The 15,918-nt window shown below is 39.6% G+C and overlaps 1 protein-coding gene across 3 annotated transcripts in view; it reads right to left on the bottom strand.

Moving 5' to 3' along the window:
- Positions 1–2,291: 2,291 nt before the first annotated feature.
- pard3aa (par-3 family cell polarity regulator alpha, a) overlaps positions 2,292–15,918 on the bottom strand; it is a 408,352-nt gene continuing 394,725 nt past the window's right edge. For all 3 annotated transcript variants that reach the window (XM_053493817.1, XM_053493816.1, XM_053493815.1), the window contains 2 exons: positions 10,677–10,804; positions 2,292–6,159 (listed from right to left, as the gene is read on the bottom strand). In XM_053493817.1, coding sequence (XP_053349792.1) covers positions 5,778–6,159; positions 10,677–10,804 — 510 coding nt within the window. In that variant the 3' untranslated portion in view covers positions 2,292–5,777. The remainder of the gene's footprint in view (positions 6,160–10,676; positions 10,805–15,918) is intronic.

The following is a 15,918-nucleotide window of genomic DNA, read 5'->3' on the forward strand; positions in this document are numbered from 1 at the left end:
ACAGCAGTTGCTCGAATGGTTTTGTACCCAAGTCTCCATCAGTATACAGTTGGGAACCTCAGTGGAATTTTTTATTATTTATACACAGAATTTTTATTTCCACAAAGCTGCTTTGTGAGAATGTCAGTTATTAAAAGCTCTGTATAATTGAATTGCAATTTCCTGTTTTTTTAAGGGTCATGTAGAGTTCAAGGGATGTTTATTTTTGCCAAATTTAATTTTCTGCAATTTTATTTATTTGCACAATTGTTCTGCCTTTTCCCCCCAAAGAATTTTAACCAATAAAAAAAAATTAATAATAAAACCTATTTAAAAAAATTTAAATACTATATACTGAGACCAACTTAAACAATATGTGTTTCTTAGCTTTTTTATATTAAAGAAGATTCATCTATAACTTAACTTATAAGTGAGGGAAAGTGTTTGGAAAGTTGCCAGATAGGAAGGAAGTGCATATTCTCAGCAATGGTGTGTATTCAGACCAAAGCCTCCACAAAGGTTCACCTCTATGGGGCAGTTTACAAATTTACAAATTTGCAAAGTTACAAATTTTTCAAACCTTATAAAACATTTTTAACTGCTTTGTAATTGTGCTTTAGCTTTACAAAAATATATAATTTTAACATTTACAAAAATAGATTATTAGTTTTATAACTTAATGAGTTTGTCCCTAATGAGCAATCCAGTGGCAAGGAAAAACTCCCTGAGAGTCCATCACCACCACCCCCTCCCCCACCCTATCAATGCTTGCGTTACTTTTGGGGCAATTTAAAATCATAAGGCAACAGAAACAACCAAACATGATCCCCTACGTATATATTAAAATATTACACATATTAATTTCTTGACTCATCCCATAGCTCTGGAAAGTTCCAAAGGAGTTAGCATGCCGAACGCAGGGCTGTAGATCACCCGGAGAGGAAATGCTACCATCACACTCCCCAGAGGTTCTCATCAGGTCTCTAGGGTTTATCCTGGAGGCCACAGTCACCTTATGGAGCAGAGAACATTTCCTTCCTGTTCTGCTGCTTTGACTCTCCAGATTCAGACGTTCCAGTGTTACTAACTGCATCTGAACTCAGCAGGATCCCTGTTATCAGCTTCCCCTGGGATTTCTTTTCCATTGTTTAACTACTTCTGCTTCCCCTTCATTTTCTCATTTAAACTCCCCCAGTGTCAGGCAGATGGATATTTCTAAGGGGTCTCACTTCCTGACATAAAGAAGCTATTGGCAGGTTTTCTGTGTAAAGAGCCAAAAGGCTACGTCACAAACTTACTTACGCTCATTTAGGCTGACCTGAACTTCATAAATTTCACGATTGTCTTTATTGCCATCAAACTCATTACACTTCTCATTACAGTGCTGGCCAGCCATGTCATAGGCAACATTAAAGTGATCTATGGGATCAGAAATAGATTAAAGAGAAGGAAGTAGAGGAAGGATATTCCTCAGCTTTTCTTTTTCCGTGCTTTCAGCGTCTCCGATATGTGCGAGCCATACCAGTGGAATAAAGAAATGCCTAATACACAGTTTTTAGTGCTGCACAAGGGTGCCTTACAAAGTGGTGAACTAAAGTGGATAATGTAATTTTTGGTAAATAATAATAATAATAAATGACATGGCATGTTATATTTTTATAAAACTGAATGTAGCAATATGTCCCAAAGTACAGTTGGTTAAAACTCTTATAACACAACAATTCGCCAGTGTTTTATCCCTTTAATGTTGTTTAATGTCTGCTGTAAGACAATGCTTTGCTGTGCTTTTTGCGCTATAAAATGATATGCAGGTAATGATAACTGATACTGACATTTTAAGTTTTATAATCAACAGCTACATCTATTAATAGTTATAATAATTAACTGTTCTGGTTTAAATCCCAAATAGTGTAAAATGGACATCTAGTGCACTGTGCAGGGAGAAAAAAAAATCTCTTATTGACTTATGTCAATAAGGGATATAAAATAAAATAATGACATACTATGGGGACTCTGAAAAACAACTATAAATGTTAAGCATTTCCTTACAGAGAACTTTTTCACATCCATTTAGTGCATGTAATAGACTATACAACGTGTCTGCCATACCGGTCTCTGTGCAAGTTGTTACTTGGACAAGTTCATCAGTCCCTGTGATTTGAATTACAGTCGGAACGCCTGCAACAGGAATTCAATCATCATCATCATCATCTGACCTGTGAGTATTGAGAACTCAACAATGTCATGGCAACAATATTCTCTTTACCTTCATTCCCTTACTTTATTTAAATGAATAAAAAGTCACACGTGTGTAATGTAAACAAGAGGAAGAAACAGCCTTCTGTTTTATTTAGTCTAAATTCGATATGTACAAAGAAAGCTGTGTACAATTTCATACAGTATGTATAAAGTCTAGCCAAAAAACTTAATTGCACTGTGCTTACGTGTTACACCATGGACACCGTGTTACCTCGGGAGAATACAGACAATGCAATAATAATAATAATAATAAAAAAGTTACTCTGTTTTTTTTTCTTTCATTCATAGTTCTAAACATGTTTTGTGGTGAAAAGATGTTATTACACAAAAAATAGTAGAAGAATTGCTAAAATATGTGCTTTCCGTGACATGAAATCTTTTGTAGTACAAAATACCCCTCCTATAACAGGCACTTGAACATTACCGTCGCCAAAACATTGTCCATGAATCAATGCGTAAAATACAAAATGTGAAATAAAGCAGCAAAAAACAAACAAAAAAAAGAAAAAAAAAAAAAAAACCCTGCTGCTGTTTTGAAAAGTTAATTTCCCACCCATTCGGAATCACAGAACCGAACACATACTGCAACGTACCAGTTAGTCAACAACGGGAAGATTTCGTACATTTTATTTTCACTTTTTTACGACAGAGAGAGAGAGAGAGAGAAGAGGAGGAAAATAAATATCATAATCACAATGTGTGATGTTTTTACGAGCCATGATATACATCACACTACTTGAATCTAAAATGGATGAGAGTTTAACCTCGTACAGTCAAATGTGGCATTGATTGCTTTATCAGATATGATACTCTATAATACTGGTGTGTTTCACCTGCTTCCTGTGCCGTCACTCATTCTCACTCTGCAATATATATTTAAAAAAATCCCCTTTACCAGTCATGGATCACAGAAGTGCTGATGTCATGGAATTAACAGGGCTTGATTGTCAAATGCGGCTAAAAATGCTGTCTTGGACTTCCTGAAACAGTTTGAGTAAAGTGAATTTAATGTGTTTAGTGTTTGATGAATTTGTACATGCATTCCTACTAGATATTATTTATCGGTGCATTCGGTTGAAATTATCCTTCGGTTAGAAATAACAGAATTCCTAGACAGTATATAAAAAACTCAGGGTCTCACAGCATAAACACTTGTATATACCTACAAACTCATTTACATTAATAAAGCACCACTTTGTTTAAGGTAGCACTTCATTAATGCAAATGAGTTTCATGGTATATACAAGTACAGTATATACTTCTAGACCTTTCAACTTTTTGATTATACATACAGTGTACTGTTTTCAGAAGGTACCTATAAACTGATCAACCATAACATATTAAGTAAATAACATTGATTCTCTCATTAACAATGCCACCTGGAAGTGGGATATGTTAGGCAGTAAGGGAATATTTTGCCCCAGAAGTTGACGTGTTGGAAGCAGAAAAAAATGAGCAAGTTTAAGGATTTGAGTGACTTTGACAAGGGCCAGATTGTGACGGCTAGATGACTGGGTCAGAACAAATCTAAAACTGCAGCTCGTGGAGAGTGATTCCAGTCTGCGGGGGTCAGGACCTACCCAAGGTGGTTCAAGAAGGGAAAACCAGTGAACCAGTGGCCGGGTCATGGACAGCCAAGGCTCACTGATGCATGACGACTGGCCCATGTTGTTCGATCCAACAGAACAGCCACTGTAGCTCAAACTGCTGAAAAAGTTAACGCTGGTTTAGATAGGAAGTTGGCAAAGCACATGGTGTATCTAAGTTTCTTGCATTTGGGGCTGTGTAGCAGATAAAATCATCTACAACGGAGGCAACATCTTGCAACTTGCTGGACATAAAGGATTTGCTCATGACAGCTTGGTGCCAAATACCATGGCACAACTTCCGAGGTCTAGTGGACTCCATGTCTTGATGGGTCAGAGTTGTTCTGGCGGCAAAAGGGGGATCAACCCATGGAATATTGAGTAGATTTCTGCCAGAACAACTCTGGTTCTGAAGCAAGTCCTGTAAGTTGCAAGGTCTGGCCTCTATTGTAGATGATTTTGCTGGCTATGTTATGGTGATTGGTGTACATTCCTTATTACAGTTAGCTGGTTAGAGTGTTGCTCACAAAAGATGAATAGGGGTGCACCCACTTTACATTTTAAACGCATTATTAACAACTAGGTGTCAGCAAGTGCTAGAAGTCAATTACTTTATTTTTAATTATAGGAAATGGCAACACACAAAAGTGTATTCCCACATAAGGGGGAAAAACTAACAAATGGTGGATCTAATGGAGTGATAAAGAAATACCAGGTGGAGTAAACACTAAGCTTTAATCTGGCTGTAAAGGTAAGAGTACTGGCCTGAGTGTGGTACAGGTAGAGTGGATTTATAACGCTTTAAACAAAACCAAAGACTTCCTGTGTGACCACTGACTGGACATATGTCATTCAGCACCAAGCGCATAGTATAAAGCAGGAGACAGTTCTACACATTTCTTACATTGCATTGTAGTGACACTCCCATCACATGACTGGTGTACCAGGAAACCAGTACACATGGTAGAAGAGAAGCTCAAGTGTTACGAGCAGGCACAGAGTACCGGACAGGAAGTGTGATGGATAGACTAAAAAAAAGGAGAATCATGGAATCATTGGATTGGTAAGATGATTGTGATTTTATAGGCAGGGTGGGAGGCTTAGTCTTAATCTCTCACTCTTTTTTAATCTTATAAACATAAAGACAGGTGACAAATAAAAGAAACATCTGGTGGCAATGATGGCATAAGGGCTTGTTAGTATGGTTTCATACAGAAGTCTTAAGTCTCTAGACCTCAATCCAACAGAACGCAATCTACAGTATGGAAGATTTCTCAAGTGATGTCAGACAGCGTTCCGCACACTTCACCAAACCCCCAGCTTAGGAAAAAAAACATTAGGAAGAACAGTGGGTCGTCGCTCCTGTAGACCTACAGAGACTGATACCAAGGAGTGTTGAGGTTGTTCCAGTGGCTCGTGGTGGCACAAAACCTTAGAGACAGTATGTTGGGTTTTCATTGAACTTCACCCATCCATATATACAGTATATGCACTGTATCTCACCTTTATTTTTTTGCAATGTTCTGATAAAAAATATATATTCAAAAATATTTTTGCCTATTCAGAGCACACACATTCACACTGCTTATCCTCACTGCTCGGTTTAACATTCACAACTGGTGGCAGGTGAAATGACTAATGTAGGTCACAGCGCTATAGGAATACAAATGCAAACCTGGAAACCTGCTGGCTGTTTTCTGATTGTCAGGACTGGCTAAGATGCTAGTCAATGCTAGGACACACGTTCAAATCATTTACACAAATGCACATAGACACTCATACCACATGGAGACATTGGATGGCTGGACCATAATTGTGTATTAAAAATATCGATGTACATGATATGTTAAAAAAAAAAAAAAAGAAAAAAAAAAAAGTAGAGAGTCAACAACCAATATCCCTATGTTTTCCGAAAAAGTTCAAAATTCTTCCCCTATGATCTTATTCCTCCCTTCAGGAGTAGAACGCCCGGCCCTTTTCAGGGCTTTGAAGTCGGTTAAGGCGAGCGAGCTGGGAAGGCGAGGGTGGCACGTCCTGCCTGTAGGGCCCTTTGGGGTTTGCGGACAGGGCCAGTGTTGGGTTGTTTTGTGGATTGAGCTTGGCCTGTGCTTCCTGATCTTTGCGCCTTTGCTCTTGTCTGAGCAGCTCCTGTGTCTCCAGCAGGACACGTGCGTTGAAGCCCAACGCCGGACCACTCAGATAGCCATTAGCACCACGGCTGCCCTGATAGCTTGAGTAGCGCGGATTCTCTTTAGCTGATTGGAACGCCTCACCAGGTGGGTACACCTTATCCCATGAGTCCTGCGACACAGTGCTGGGGTTTTTGCGTGGTTGCCTGTGTGTAAGAGAAGAAGAAAGAGACATAAGTCCATGTAGTGCATTGATTTGTAATGCATAGCCGACTGATCGATTGAACCTGGGTATAATGCAAACCTTCAAAGGGGATCAATTATGCAAAATGTATTTGTTAAGTCATTCGTAGACATTTTGTTTAACAACAATGTTTAGAAATGTTAAGGATGTTCTGTTTTTTTTGTCATGCCTTTTTTTTTCCTTTCATTTCTGTACTGGCCAAGACATAAACAGGCCAATTTGATTTGTCGATTTTGTTTTACAGTGACCTCATAAAGGATCCCTCCACCAGCTTGTTGCTCAGTTCTGCAGCTCTCTGGAAAGGCGTGGCTTAGCAGTATTTCATTTACACAGACACTGAAATGGTTCATCTGGACGAGGAGTGAAATAAAGCAAGTTTGAGGTATGAAAAAATAAAGGGTATTTCAGCTGGAGCATTCAACTTGTTAAAAGAAATGTTAAAATACGGAACCGGTAATAATAAGTAGAAATATAAATAATGCCAATTTGACCTGCCTTCACACTGCCTGCCTCCAAATATATGCAACTATCGCTTTGTTAATAGGCGTGCAAAAAATAAAGGTTGCGAGAAAAGTAAAGGGCAGATTTTGCAAATGCCGAGTTAGACTTTCTAAAAACTCGAAGATTTCTCTGAAAGCTGTTACAGTTTGCGGTGGATTAAGCAAACATTGCTTTCCAGGTTTTCTATCCTGACTCTGCTGCTAATAATCATATCCCACTCCTGAGTGCCAGCTAGGTTAAATTCCATCTCACAACAGCTACCATGTGAGGAGCGTGAACTTCCTCTGAGACAAGTGGAGCCAGATGCTAACCTCTGTTCATGCGGCAGCTGAATGTTCTCGGACGAACGCTAACCAGTCTGTTCTGTATACATGAGCTACCAGATGGCTGTGATTGTATAGTACCGTCTTGATCAACAGGGGAGAGAGCGGATGGCATCCTTCCCATTTAGAGAGACGAGCGAATTATTTACACTTGGACTGCTGAGAATATCAATTTCCTGACAATAGGGCAAAATAGGTGTTTTCATGTTCGCACGTTTAACATGAGGCACAGTTTCCCCCATCTCTAATGGGGGGACGACATTCAAAGTCCACAACAGTTTTAGAATGTTCTGTAAAATGAAAGCTTCATTAAAGGCAAGTGCCAAACAGTTGATATTAAGAGTGTTTTTAAATCAGTAGCAAGACATGCCTTCTTAGAGTAATGCCAGATTAGTCATAGTCATTAAATTACTGTTTTACTGTGACAAAGTGCCAAAAAAATTGAAAATAATATATATATATTTTTATGCAACAATCTCAGCATCATCCTCATTTCCCCTCTTGTCTGTTCCAACCACTCAGCATTCAGCATCACCAGTATACCAATCACCAGCCTGATCATCTGTCCCATATCATCATCTGCACCTGTTTCTTACTGGTTTTTGCCTTAACTTAGATGTTTTTTTAACGCTTCGGTGCATTGGTCACCATGTGGCATAACAAAACACATTCCTCTAAAACTGCTCACGTACAGGGACTGGACTGAAAATGAGAGCCAAAAATGTTTTTCAGGAAGCCTGGAGAACTCCTCCTCGGGACGACATTAAAATACAACAACGTCTGGCTTTTTGGAAGCAAAATATGAAGAAATGCGGGGTCTCAAGACTTTTGCACAGTACTGGATATACTCAAACATTTCTTGGTTTATGTGTACAATTTATTTCCTGTTTTTTTTTCTTTTTTTTGATTCCTCATTTTCAAATGTGTAACATTTTTTTTTAATTAAAAAATTTATTTATAAAAATGATAAAAAATGTTAAACAGGGCATAAAAATATATAACCCACAGTGTATTTGAATAAAGGATCAGACATTAAAATAAACATTAGTACTTTTTTTTTTTCATTCCACTGAGCTGCTTTGACTAAAAGATTACACACAATATGTTGATTAATATTGAGGCAAAGGTCAGAAACACTCCTGCATTAACAATTAATTAGCACAGAAGTATTATCCCCAATTTAGGGTCGAAAAAACACAACAACAACAAAAAAATAACAGTATATGGTCAAATGTTTGTGGACGCCTGACCATCACAGCCATGTGCGCTTGTTAAGCATTTCACTCCTGATTTATTCTTTTTCTTCCTTGCTGTTATAATACGCTTCACACTTTTTGGAATTTATAATTATTCGGTTATACAAGATTTTAAGTGAAGAGGTCTGGGGTGCAGGCAGAGCTCCAGTTTATTCCAAAGGTTTATTGACGGACAGGGCTTTGTGCAGTATATGCAGAATTTTTTTCTACTCGAACCTTCAAAAACTGGACTTTTCTTCATGCACAGGAACACGATCATGCTGGAAAATGTTTGTACCTTTTAGTTCCAGTGAAAGAAAATTTTTGCAAACAAAGACGAATGTATACAACAGTTTGCTTTCAATTTTGTAGCAAATGTTCCAGGAACGACGGCATATGGATTTGATAATCAGGTTGTTCTTTATCAAAACAAAGCTGCATGTAAAACGGAGAGATAGAAGACAGAGCTTTGTGACATTTATGTTGTGAAACCAAGTCAAAAGATGTTCAACATGACCATCATTTCACAATAAAGCTCTTGCTTCACATCAGTTTCCAGCGCAATATGACAATGATGTCATGGCGAAGCAAAGTTCGAGTGAGGAATATGAAGTGGCACGGGGGGAAATACAGCGTTCCACTGAAGCATATGGTGTAGATCAGGGGGCAAGTCGACCTCCAGGAAATATCGCTGTGCAACAAGTATTAATTGCAACATACTAAATTATTTATAAACCAAATAAAAGCTTAAGCAATGTTTTCTATTTGTTAACAAGACTGGGTACGTGTCTGTGGGGGGGCTTCGCCTGTTACAACATGCAGCTGTTGTATGCACATAGCGCTCTCTGTTACACATGACTTTCATTACTCCTAATCAGCCTACGGTCATCTTGTCCAGCATTCCGTCTCTAATCCTTTGAAGGAAAAAAAAAAAATCAAAAATCAGAAATAAAACCCGCTCTCTATATTATGGTGGCTTAGAAATCTGTAAATCCGGCTCTGTACAAAGAGGCAGAGATACCAGATAGGCTCGAGATATCTAACGGAGAAATAGACTGAGAGAGAGAGAGAGAGAGAGAGAGAGAGAGCTCTTCTCCAGAGGTCAAAGGTCACTTCGGAGCAGCCTGGCGAATGCTAGATCATAAGAGGAATGTATACGAGACAGCCCGGGTTTGTGCAGCGCTTCCCTCAGGAAAGTGAGCTGTCGGGGATGGATCGGGCACCCGAGAGAGTGAGGCGAGCGCATGAGATTGAGTCATGAAGGAAAAGTGGATGAGAATTGTTTACATTGATTAAGCGTCATTATGTCCTGTTGAGGACTGAGTGTCAACATCTCTATTGACTCACAGAGACAGAGCACAGGGCCAGGAGAAATAGATTTGTTTATGGTGAAAAACTCCATACACACACACACACATGCCCACACACAGTATACTGCCTCAAGTGTCCTTAAGTAGAAAACTCCTTTGAGTGTTGACATCTTGTACCTTTTTGTTCCATGTGTGACACTAGCAGTGACTAGACTGCAATACAAAATGAGAAACACATCCTCAGCACATCTTGCACCGTACCATAAAAAAAGCATGAAACTGGAGGAGAGGAGACCACACACTGACATTAGCATGCATGCATAGCAGGACTACCTCGCCCATTATATATACATGTGCGTACATGCACACACACACACACACACACACATTCTTCAATAATTACCTAAAGCGCATAAACCTGATACCTGAAAAAACAATGGAAACCCTGATGGTCTGTTTCACAAAGAGCTCTGTGTTGTATACGCAGTTTTATCTAGAAAAGAATCTAAAATCATCATAATTTATTTCATTCAATATAGCACCCTGACACCTACATATTCACCATCAGCTGTTTCGGGACACATGCTAAACTGTGGCTGGGTTTGGATATGAAAATCCGAACCGAAACTCAGAGAGTCATTCTGACATTTAGCGAAAATATGCAAAAGAAGGAAGAGAAAAAACAGACTAAAAAGAGGGACGAGGAGAAGAAACAGATGGAGGAAAAGGGTAAAACGTCTCTGACAACATGCGAAAGGCCCAGAGCGGAGCAGCTGCCAAGATAAACTTCCCCTGAAAGCAGGTTCCCCGAGCCTAGGTGCTCTTTATCAGAGCGCTGCTGAGGCCAGAAAGTGCACGCACACGCACACACACACACACACACACACACATACATACACAGACAGACAGAGACTGTTCTGATGATGAGTGTTAAGTTACAGGAGAAGAATTTGACTGAGGCAGGATGTCTGGATGAAGAGTGGTACTGAGCTAATGGGTAAGTGTGTGTGTGTGTGTGTGTGTGGGCTCAGGGGAAGTGAGACTCTGACATCGTAGTAAAATAGATCTCGCAGAGATATGGAATGTGATATGGATTGTGTGCTTTCTTACCGTGGTAAAGAGTTGTATTGTCTCTGTGATTGTGTAAAGGCATCTCGGTCATCTTGTTTCTGTTTCTGCATCTGGACGTCTACTGAAACCGAATGCCGGCCTGTCTGAGTGTAACCCCCGGCACTTGGCTGAAAGGAAAAAAAAAACACACACATACACAAAGTGGCTCCATTAATGTCTGAAGCTGATACAGCAACATACACAAGAATATTATCATGTGATTTTAGAGCCATCACTACACACACATGGGTACCTCCACAGTCCCCGGGTTAATCCTGAGCTTGTGTCATGTGTCTATGTGCATTTTCTCCTCTAATCTCCAAAAAACATATTACTAGGTGCACCAAATTCCCTCTAGGTGTAAATGGTGCAGTATAAAGGTCTTACTGACCAGGATAAGGCTCTTAATAAGAATGAGTGGATAAACGCATTCATGGTCAACGGTTAGATGCTTTAGAATGGCTTTTTGAATTTAACTCATAGGCTCAATATCATCAGCCATTATAATGAGCCAGATTTTAGTTGTTGTTAGAGCGTTTGATCATCTTAGGCGATAACCGATACCAGGAACCTGATACCCCTTAGAGAAATTGCACATTTAAAATCAATTATCAACCTTGAATGACACCTTCTTCTTGTCCAAGGTTGCCAAACATACAAAAAAAAAATCTTGTTTACTCACAACAATCGACTGCATTTCCACCAAGATTCTGGAATAATATGCAAAGACGCAAATAACAAGTAAGTAGCGTAAAATTGTTTTTAAAGCATTATTTTCCCGTCAGAAAGTAGCAGGCGGTCTGAGGCTCGTAGTGCACGTCCCTTTAAGATCAATAACAAAAAAAGCTAGTCTGACATATTAGCATTGAGTAGCATACTATAATGAACCTAGGAAAGAATTTCCATGGCAACAAAAGCTCCCACATGCCATTAGTCGTTCCCTAGCTACAGCCGTACCTGTAGTTCGCCCTCGTGTATATCCATAACCCCTGACCCTAACCCCATGTGTACGACTCTTAGTCATGTAAATTCCCGTTCCTGAGTGGTTAGGATTAGCATGCCATGCAAGAAGAGCGCACTAATGAGTAACATTATTATCGCATGTCAGCATAATTATCTGTTTGTGCCTGGGCTAGTGTTGGCTGGCCCGGAAAACTGATGCTAACCCTGTGCTAATGTTTGAAAGAGAAGGGGAAAAAAAACATAAAAGATGTCAGACCAAGGAAAGAGTCTATAATGTTCCCTGAAAAAGGTCTTTGTGTCCTTAGCACACAGCTGTAAAAACAGAAGAATTAAAGTCCTCGGTGGAATCGGGTCCATTAAAACACAGGGAAATGAGGCAATTACATGTGTGTATAATGAACGCAGGAGTACAGAACCTCCTCTAGAAACAACATGTCTGGCAAATAAAGCAACCGGCATCAGACCAACTAAAGACCGGGCGCAAAGATTCCAGTCAAGCTGGAAAAGCTGCAAAAATTACGATTTTTTAAATATGATCTGAAAAAAGGAATATCTCCGCCCGAGGACAGGAACGAGGAGATGGCGTGAAGAAGGTGTGAATTATCCTTAATTTTCGTGTACGGTTGTGGATGTGTGTATTCCGTCAGTCACCAGAGACTACACCATGTGGATGTTTTCTGATACACGCCTTCAGGGAGTGATCAGTTGGAGTACATAAATGTATTAGCCAAGTCAAAATCTGATTATTCCTTCTCCGTGTGAAATACAATGCTTTCTAAAAACACGGCGTTTTCCCAGAGCGCATTAAAAACGGCACATGCCGCTTCTTATTTACCAGCCAAAAGAAAAGAGCGTCGAGCATCCTCCCACCGTTCCTTTCCCATTTAACTTCTTTTCTATCTTTAAAGATAAAGAAAACATCACAATACAACTTGTCCCATCTGTTCAAACATCAGCGCTCTCGGGCAGACAAAGCTGTAATTGTGAAAAATTGTTTGCAGCAATTCAAAGCAGGAACGCGCATAAGAAACCGAGGATAGAGGAGTTGACGGGTAGCCAAGCTCGGGATAATAGTTATGATTACCATGTGGGGTGACCCGAAGAGTTTAATATCAAAGTGAGGTCAGCAAGCAGGGTGGATGAGGAGCACGACCTGCACACATGCTAACTCCTGTTACCACATTATCCTTTCTCTGTTTACACAATGTCTTTAAAAGACTTCTTTGGTATACACAAACACATGGACAGCATTTGTGCGCTAATGTTTCTGTCTGGGACAGGAAGACAAAATAACATAGACTAAGAAAAGAAAAAGAAGTAAAAGGATAATATTTGTAGTGAATATTGTAGAATAAGCATTTCTTTAGATGTTAGCTACTAGAGACCACTAGCATGGCCTCCACTAGCATGGCCTCCACTAGCATGGAGTTTTTGCCTCCTTGTCTCTCCCCAATTTTGCTCTTGGAAAATTCTCACTTAACATTCCGTTCTCTGCTTTTATACAACAGCAAACAAACATGAAGAGAAATTCTCAAAAGTGTCTCCCCCAAGATACATGACCTCAGAGAACTTGCTAGCGGAAATGCTACCCATTCTCTTCTGCATACTGAGCTCAAACCAGTTGGCCAGCGATGCAGTGCTTGACAGGAAAGAACGAATATAACACCCCTCCTCACTTTAATAGATAGCTGCAGAATTGATTTCTGGATCAAACATTTTTATGTTGCACCACTTGGGTTCCTGATCCTTCAGTGATATAATTTCTCAAATCTAAATCCAAATTTACGTGTTACTGCTACTACAGATGATTACTCGTTCAGCTTCTACTTTAAACTGTATGTGTGGGATGGGTTTTCAGTTTTTCAATCACTGACATTATTTATTTCAACTACAAACAACAGCACGTTTTTATGTTTGGTGTTCAAGTCAAACAGGGACTTGTGATGAAATTTCTCTCTTTTTTTGGGGGAAAAAAAATTCCTCCAACTTCTCCATTAAGCTACTACTACCACAGTCGGGAAGGACTTGCATATGTTTCCTTCGGTCCTTCCGACCACATCTTTTCGAACTGCTTGCTTAGACCCTGTTGGGGGCGGCGTAACACATTCGGAGGACAGCGCTATCCACTCCTTCCACTAGCGTGAGCTCACAGACGCCCCTGATTGGCTGTAGAGCCGTGATTAATGTGGAAGCACAAAGTACCTCTCATACCTCCCCTCTGAGAGAGCTGGGCCAATCAGCTCTCTCTAGACCTCCAGCTGCAAGAGGTTACAGCATCACACGGGAATCGAAACTGCGATCTCCGAATGATAGGGCGAGCGCTTTACCACTGCGACATTTACAAAAGACTTCAAGCAAGAATCTCATTTAGATGATTTAGACTCATCCTTGAAAATTGATGGATAACTTGTCGCCAACTTGTGGAATAGACTAATATGTCCGTGGGAATCATTCACCAACACCATTTGCACATTATAGGAACTCTTTCAGACGAAAAGCAGGCAGTCTGATCATGACTATGGCGTACTGAGAAAAAAAAGCCCAATATTGCTCCAGCAATGACATAGCTCACATCAGATAATGGAGAGACAACATAATCTGGAAATATCTCCTTATGACACACATTCGTCCATTAATGTGACTGACATGCTATAGTATTAAGTTTAACATGTAACAAAGGCCTCTTGGTCAATCCAGATGTGTCTTAAATATTTACTGAATTGAAAAAAGACAGAAAAAAGACTAAGAGTAAAAAAGGGTTATCAGATCAAGATAGAGAAGAGACGTGATGGGCAGAGAACGTGAGAGAGTAAAGAGAGATTGAGAGAGAGAAAGAGAGAGAAAAAGAGAGAGGGGAATAAAAAGTAAGAGTAAGAAAACCCGAGAGATGAGCCGTGGAAGACCCTGCTTGGTGATAACTCCGTCTGTAAGCCTTCCCGCAGGCCCCATTTCATCAATTTATTAAGTGTAGCTTGACTCCATTTGCTGCAATGTCCAAGTAGCTCTGTATTCAGGGCCTGAACTCTGTGAAGGTGTAGGACAGCATTCAGCTGTCAGTCTGCCTCTGCGCTCCACACGGCAGATTCACACATCCTCTCTCCAGCTGTCTCAGAATACTAAAAGCCTTCACACTTGTCAAAAGCCCTTGAATAGACAGAAAACACATACAGTATTGCACTTCTGGAACTAAAAGCATGTTGTCCTTGGAGGCTTCTAAGTCCTGTGAGTGGCTAAGTGTGGGAGCAAACGGGGTCAAATATTGCGCTGTTCATTAGACATTGATGGAGAAATAGTTGTTGAGATGGATAAAGAACTCGCTCTCTGCGTCTATAGCTCGCATGTGATGGACATGTAGAACAGAGAGTATGGTAATACTTGCAAATTGAATGAAGATGATAATACCTAGCTGAATTGGGAAGGCTTTAAAATCCAATTACAGGCACTGGGAGCTCAACAGTTAAGACTCCGGGTTACTGATCAGGGGGTTGGGGGTTCAATCCCCAGCACTGTTAAGGTGCAAGGCACTTCTTAACCTTTTCTGTTCCAGGGGGGCTGCTTAGTCCCCAAGTTCTTAACCAGCCAGGATGATTTCATTCTGTTGGAATATATATCTAACAAATAAAGGCTTCTACTTCTTTAAAAATGGCTTTTTTTTAAGCAAAATGCTTAAAAAACACACCATACTGAAAAACCAAACCCTGACTGCATGGCTCCAGTTTAGCTTGAACTCTTTAATGAAAAAAACACTGAGGAGGGGATTGTGTTTAAGAATTGAATACTGAATCAATTTGAGTAATAAATGCAATCCAAAAAATAGTTTACACCACAACTATGTTTCAGACAGAACTTCCTGGCTGCTAACTTGAAATTTAATCATATCATGTTATATAGTGAATAATAACACAGTAAAGAAGAATGAAGTTATACTTAAGTTGTACAATGCTAAGGAAAATTCTACGGAAATGAGGACAATGATTTTTATTATTATTATTATTATATTGTTTTTTAAATCAGGAACCAGCTATAATGAAAAGTTGATACTCATTTGAATAAAGATTTGTTTAAAATTGGTTCGATTTGAAGTCAGAAAAAAAAAAGATATGGTATGAATACCAACCACCCATATCCTCACCAGAACCTTTGTTTCTTTTCATATAACACTAGTCATTACACATTTGCATGTGAAGAGCTTCGTGAGAGAAATGCTAATACTGTACGTATATAATGAAAGTGTGCGTCAGTCCATTTCCCAGCAAAACACTGATCCCAACACAGGAAA

Source organism: Clarias gariepinus, chromosome 4, assembly GCF_024256425.1.
Source record: "Clarias gariepinus isolate MV-2021 ecotype Netherlands chromosome 4, CGAR_prim_01v2, whole genome shotgun sequence".
Classification (NCBI taxonomy): domain Eukaryota; kingdom Metazoa; phylum Chordata; class Actinopteri; order Siluriformes; family Clariidae; genus Clarias; species Clarias gariepinus.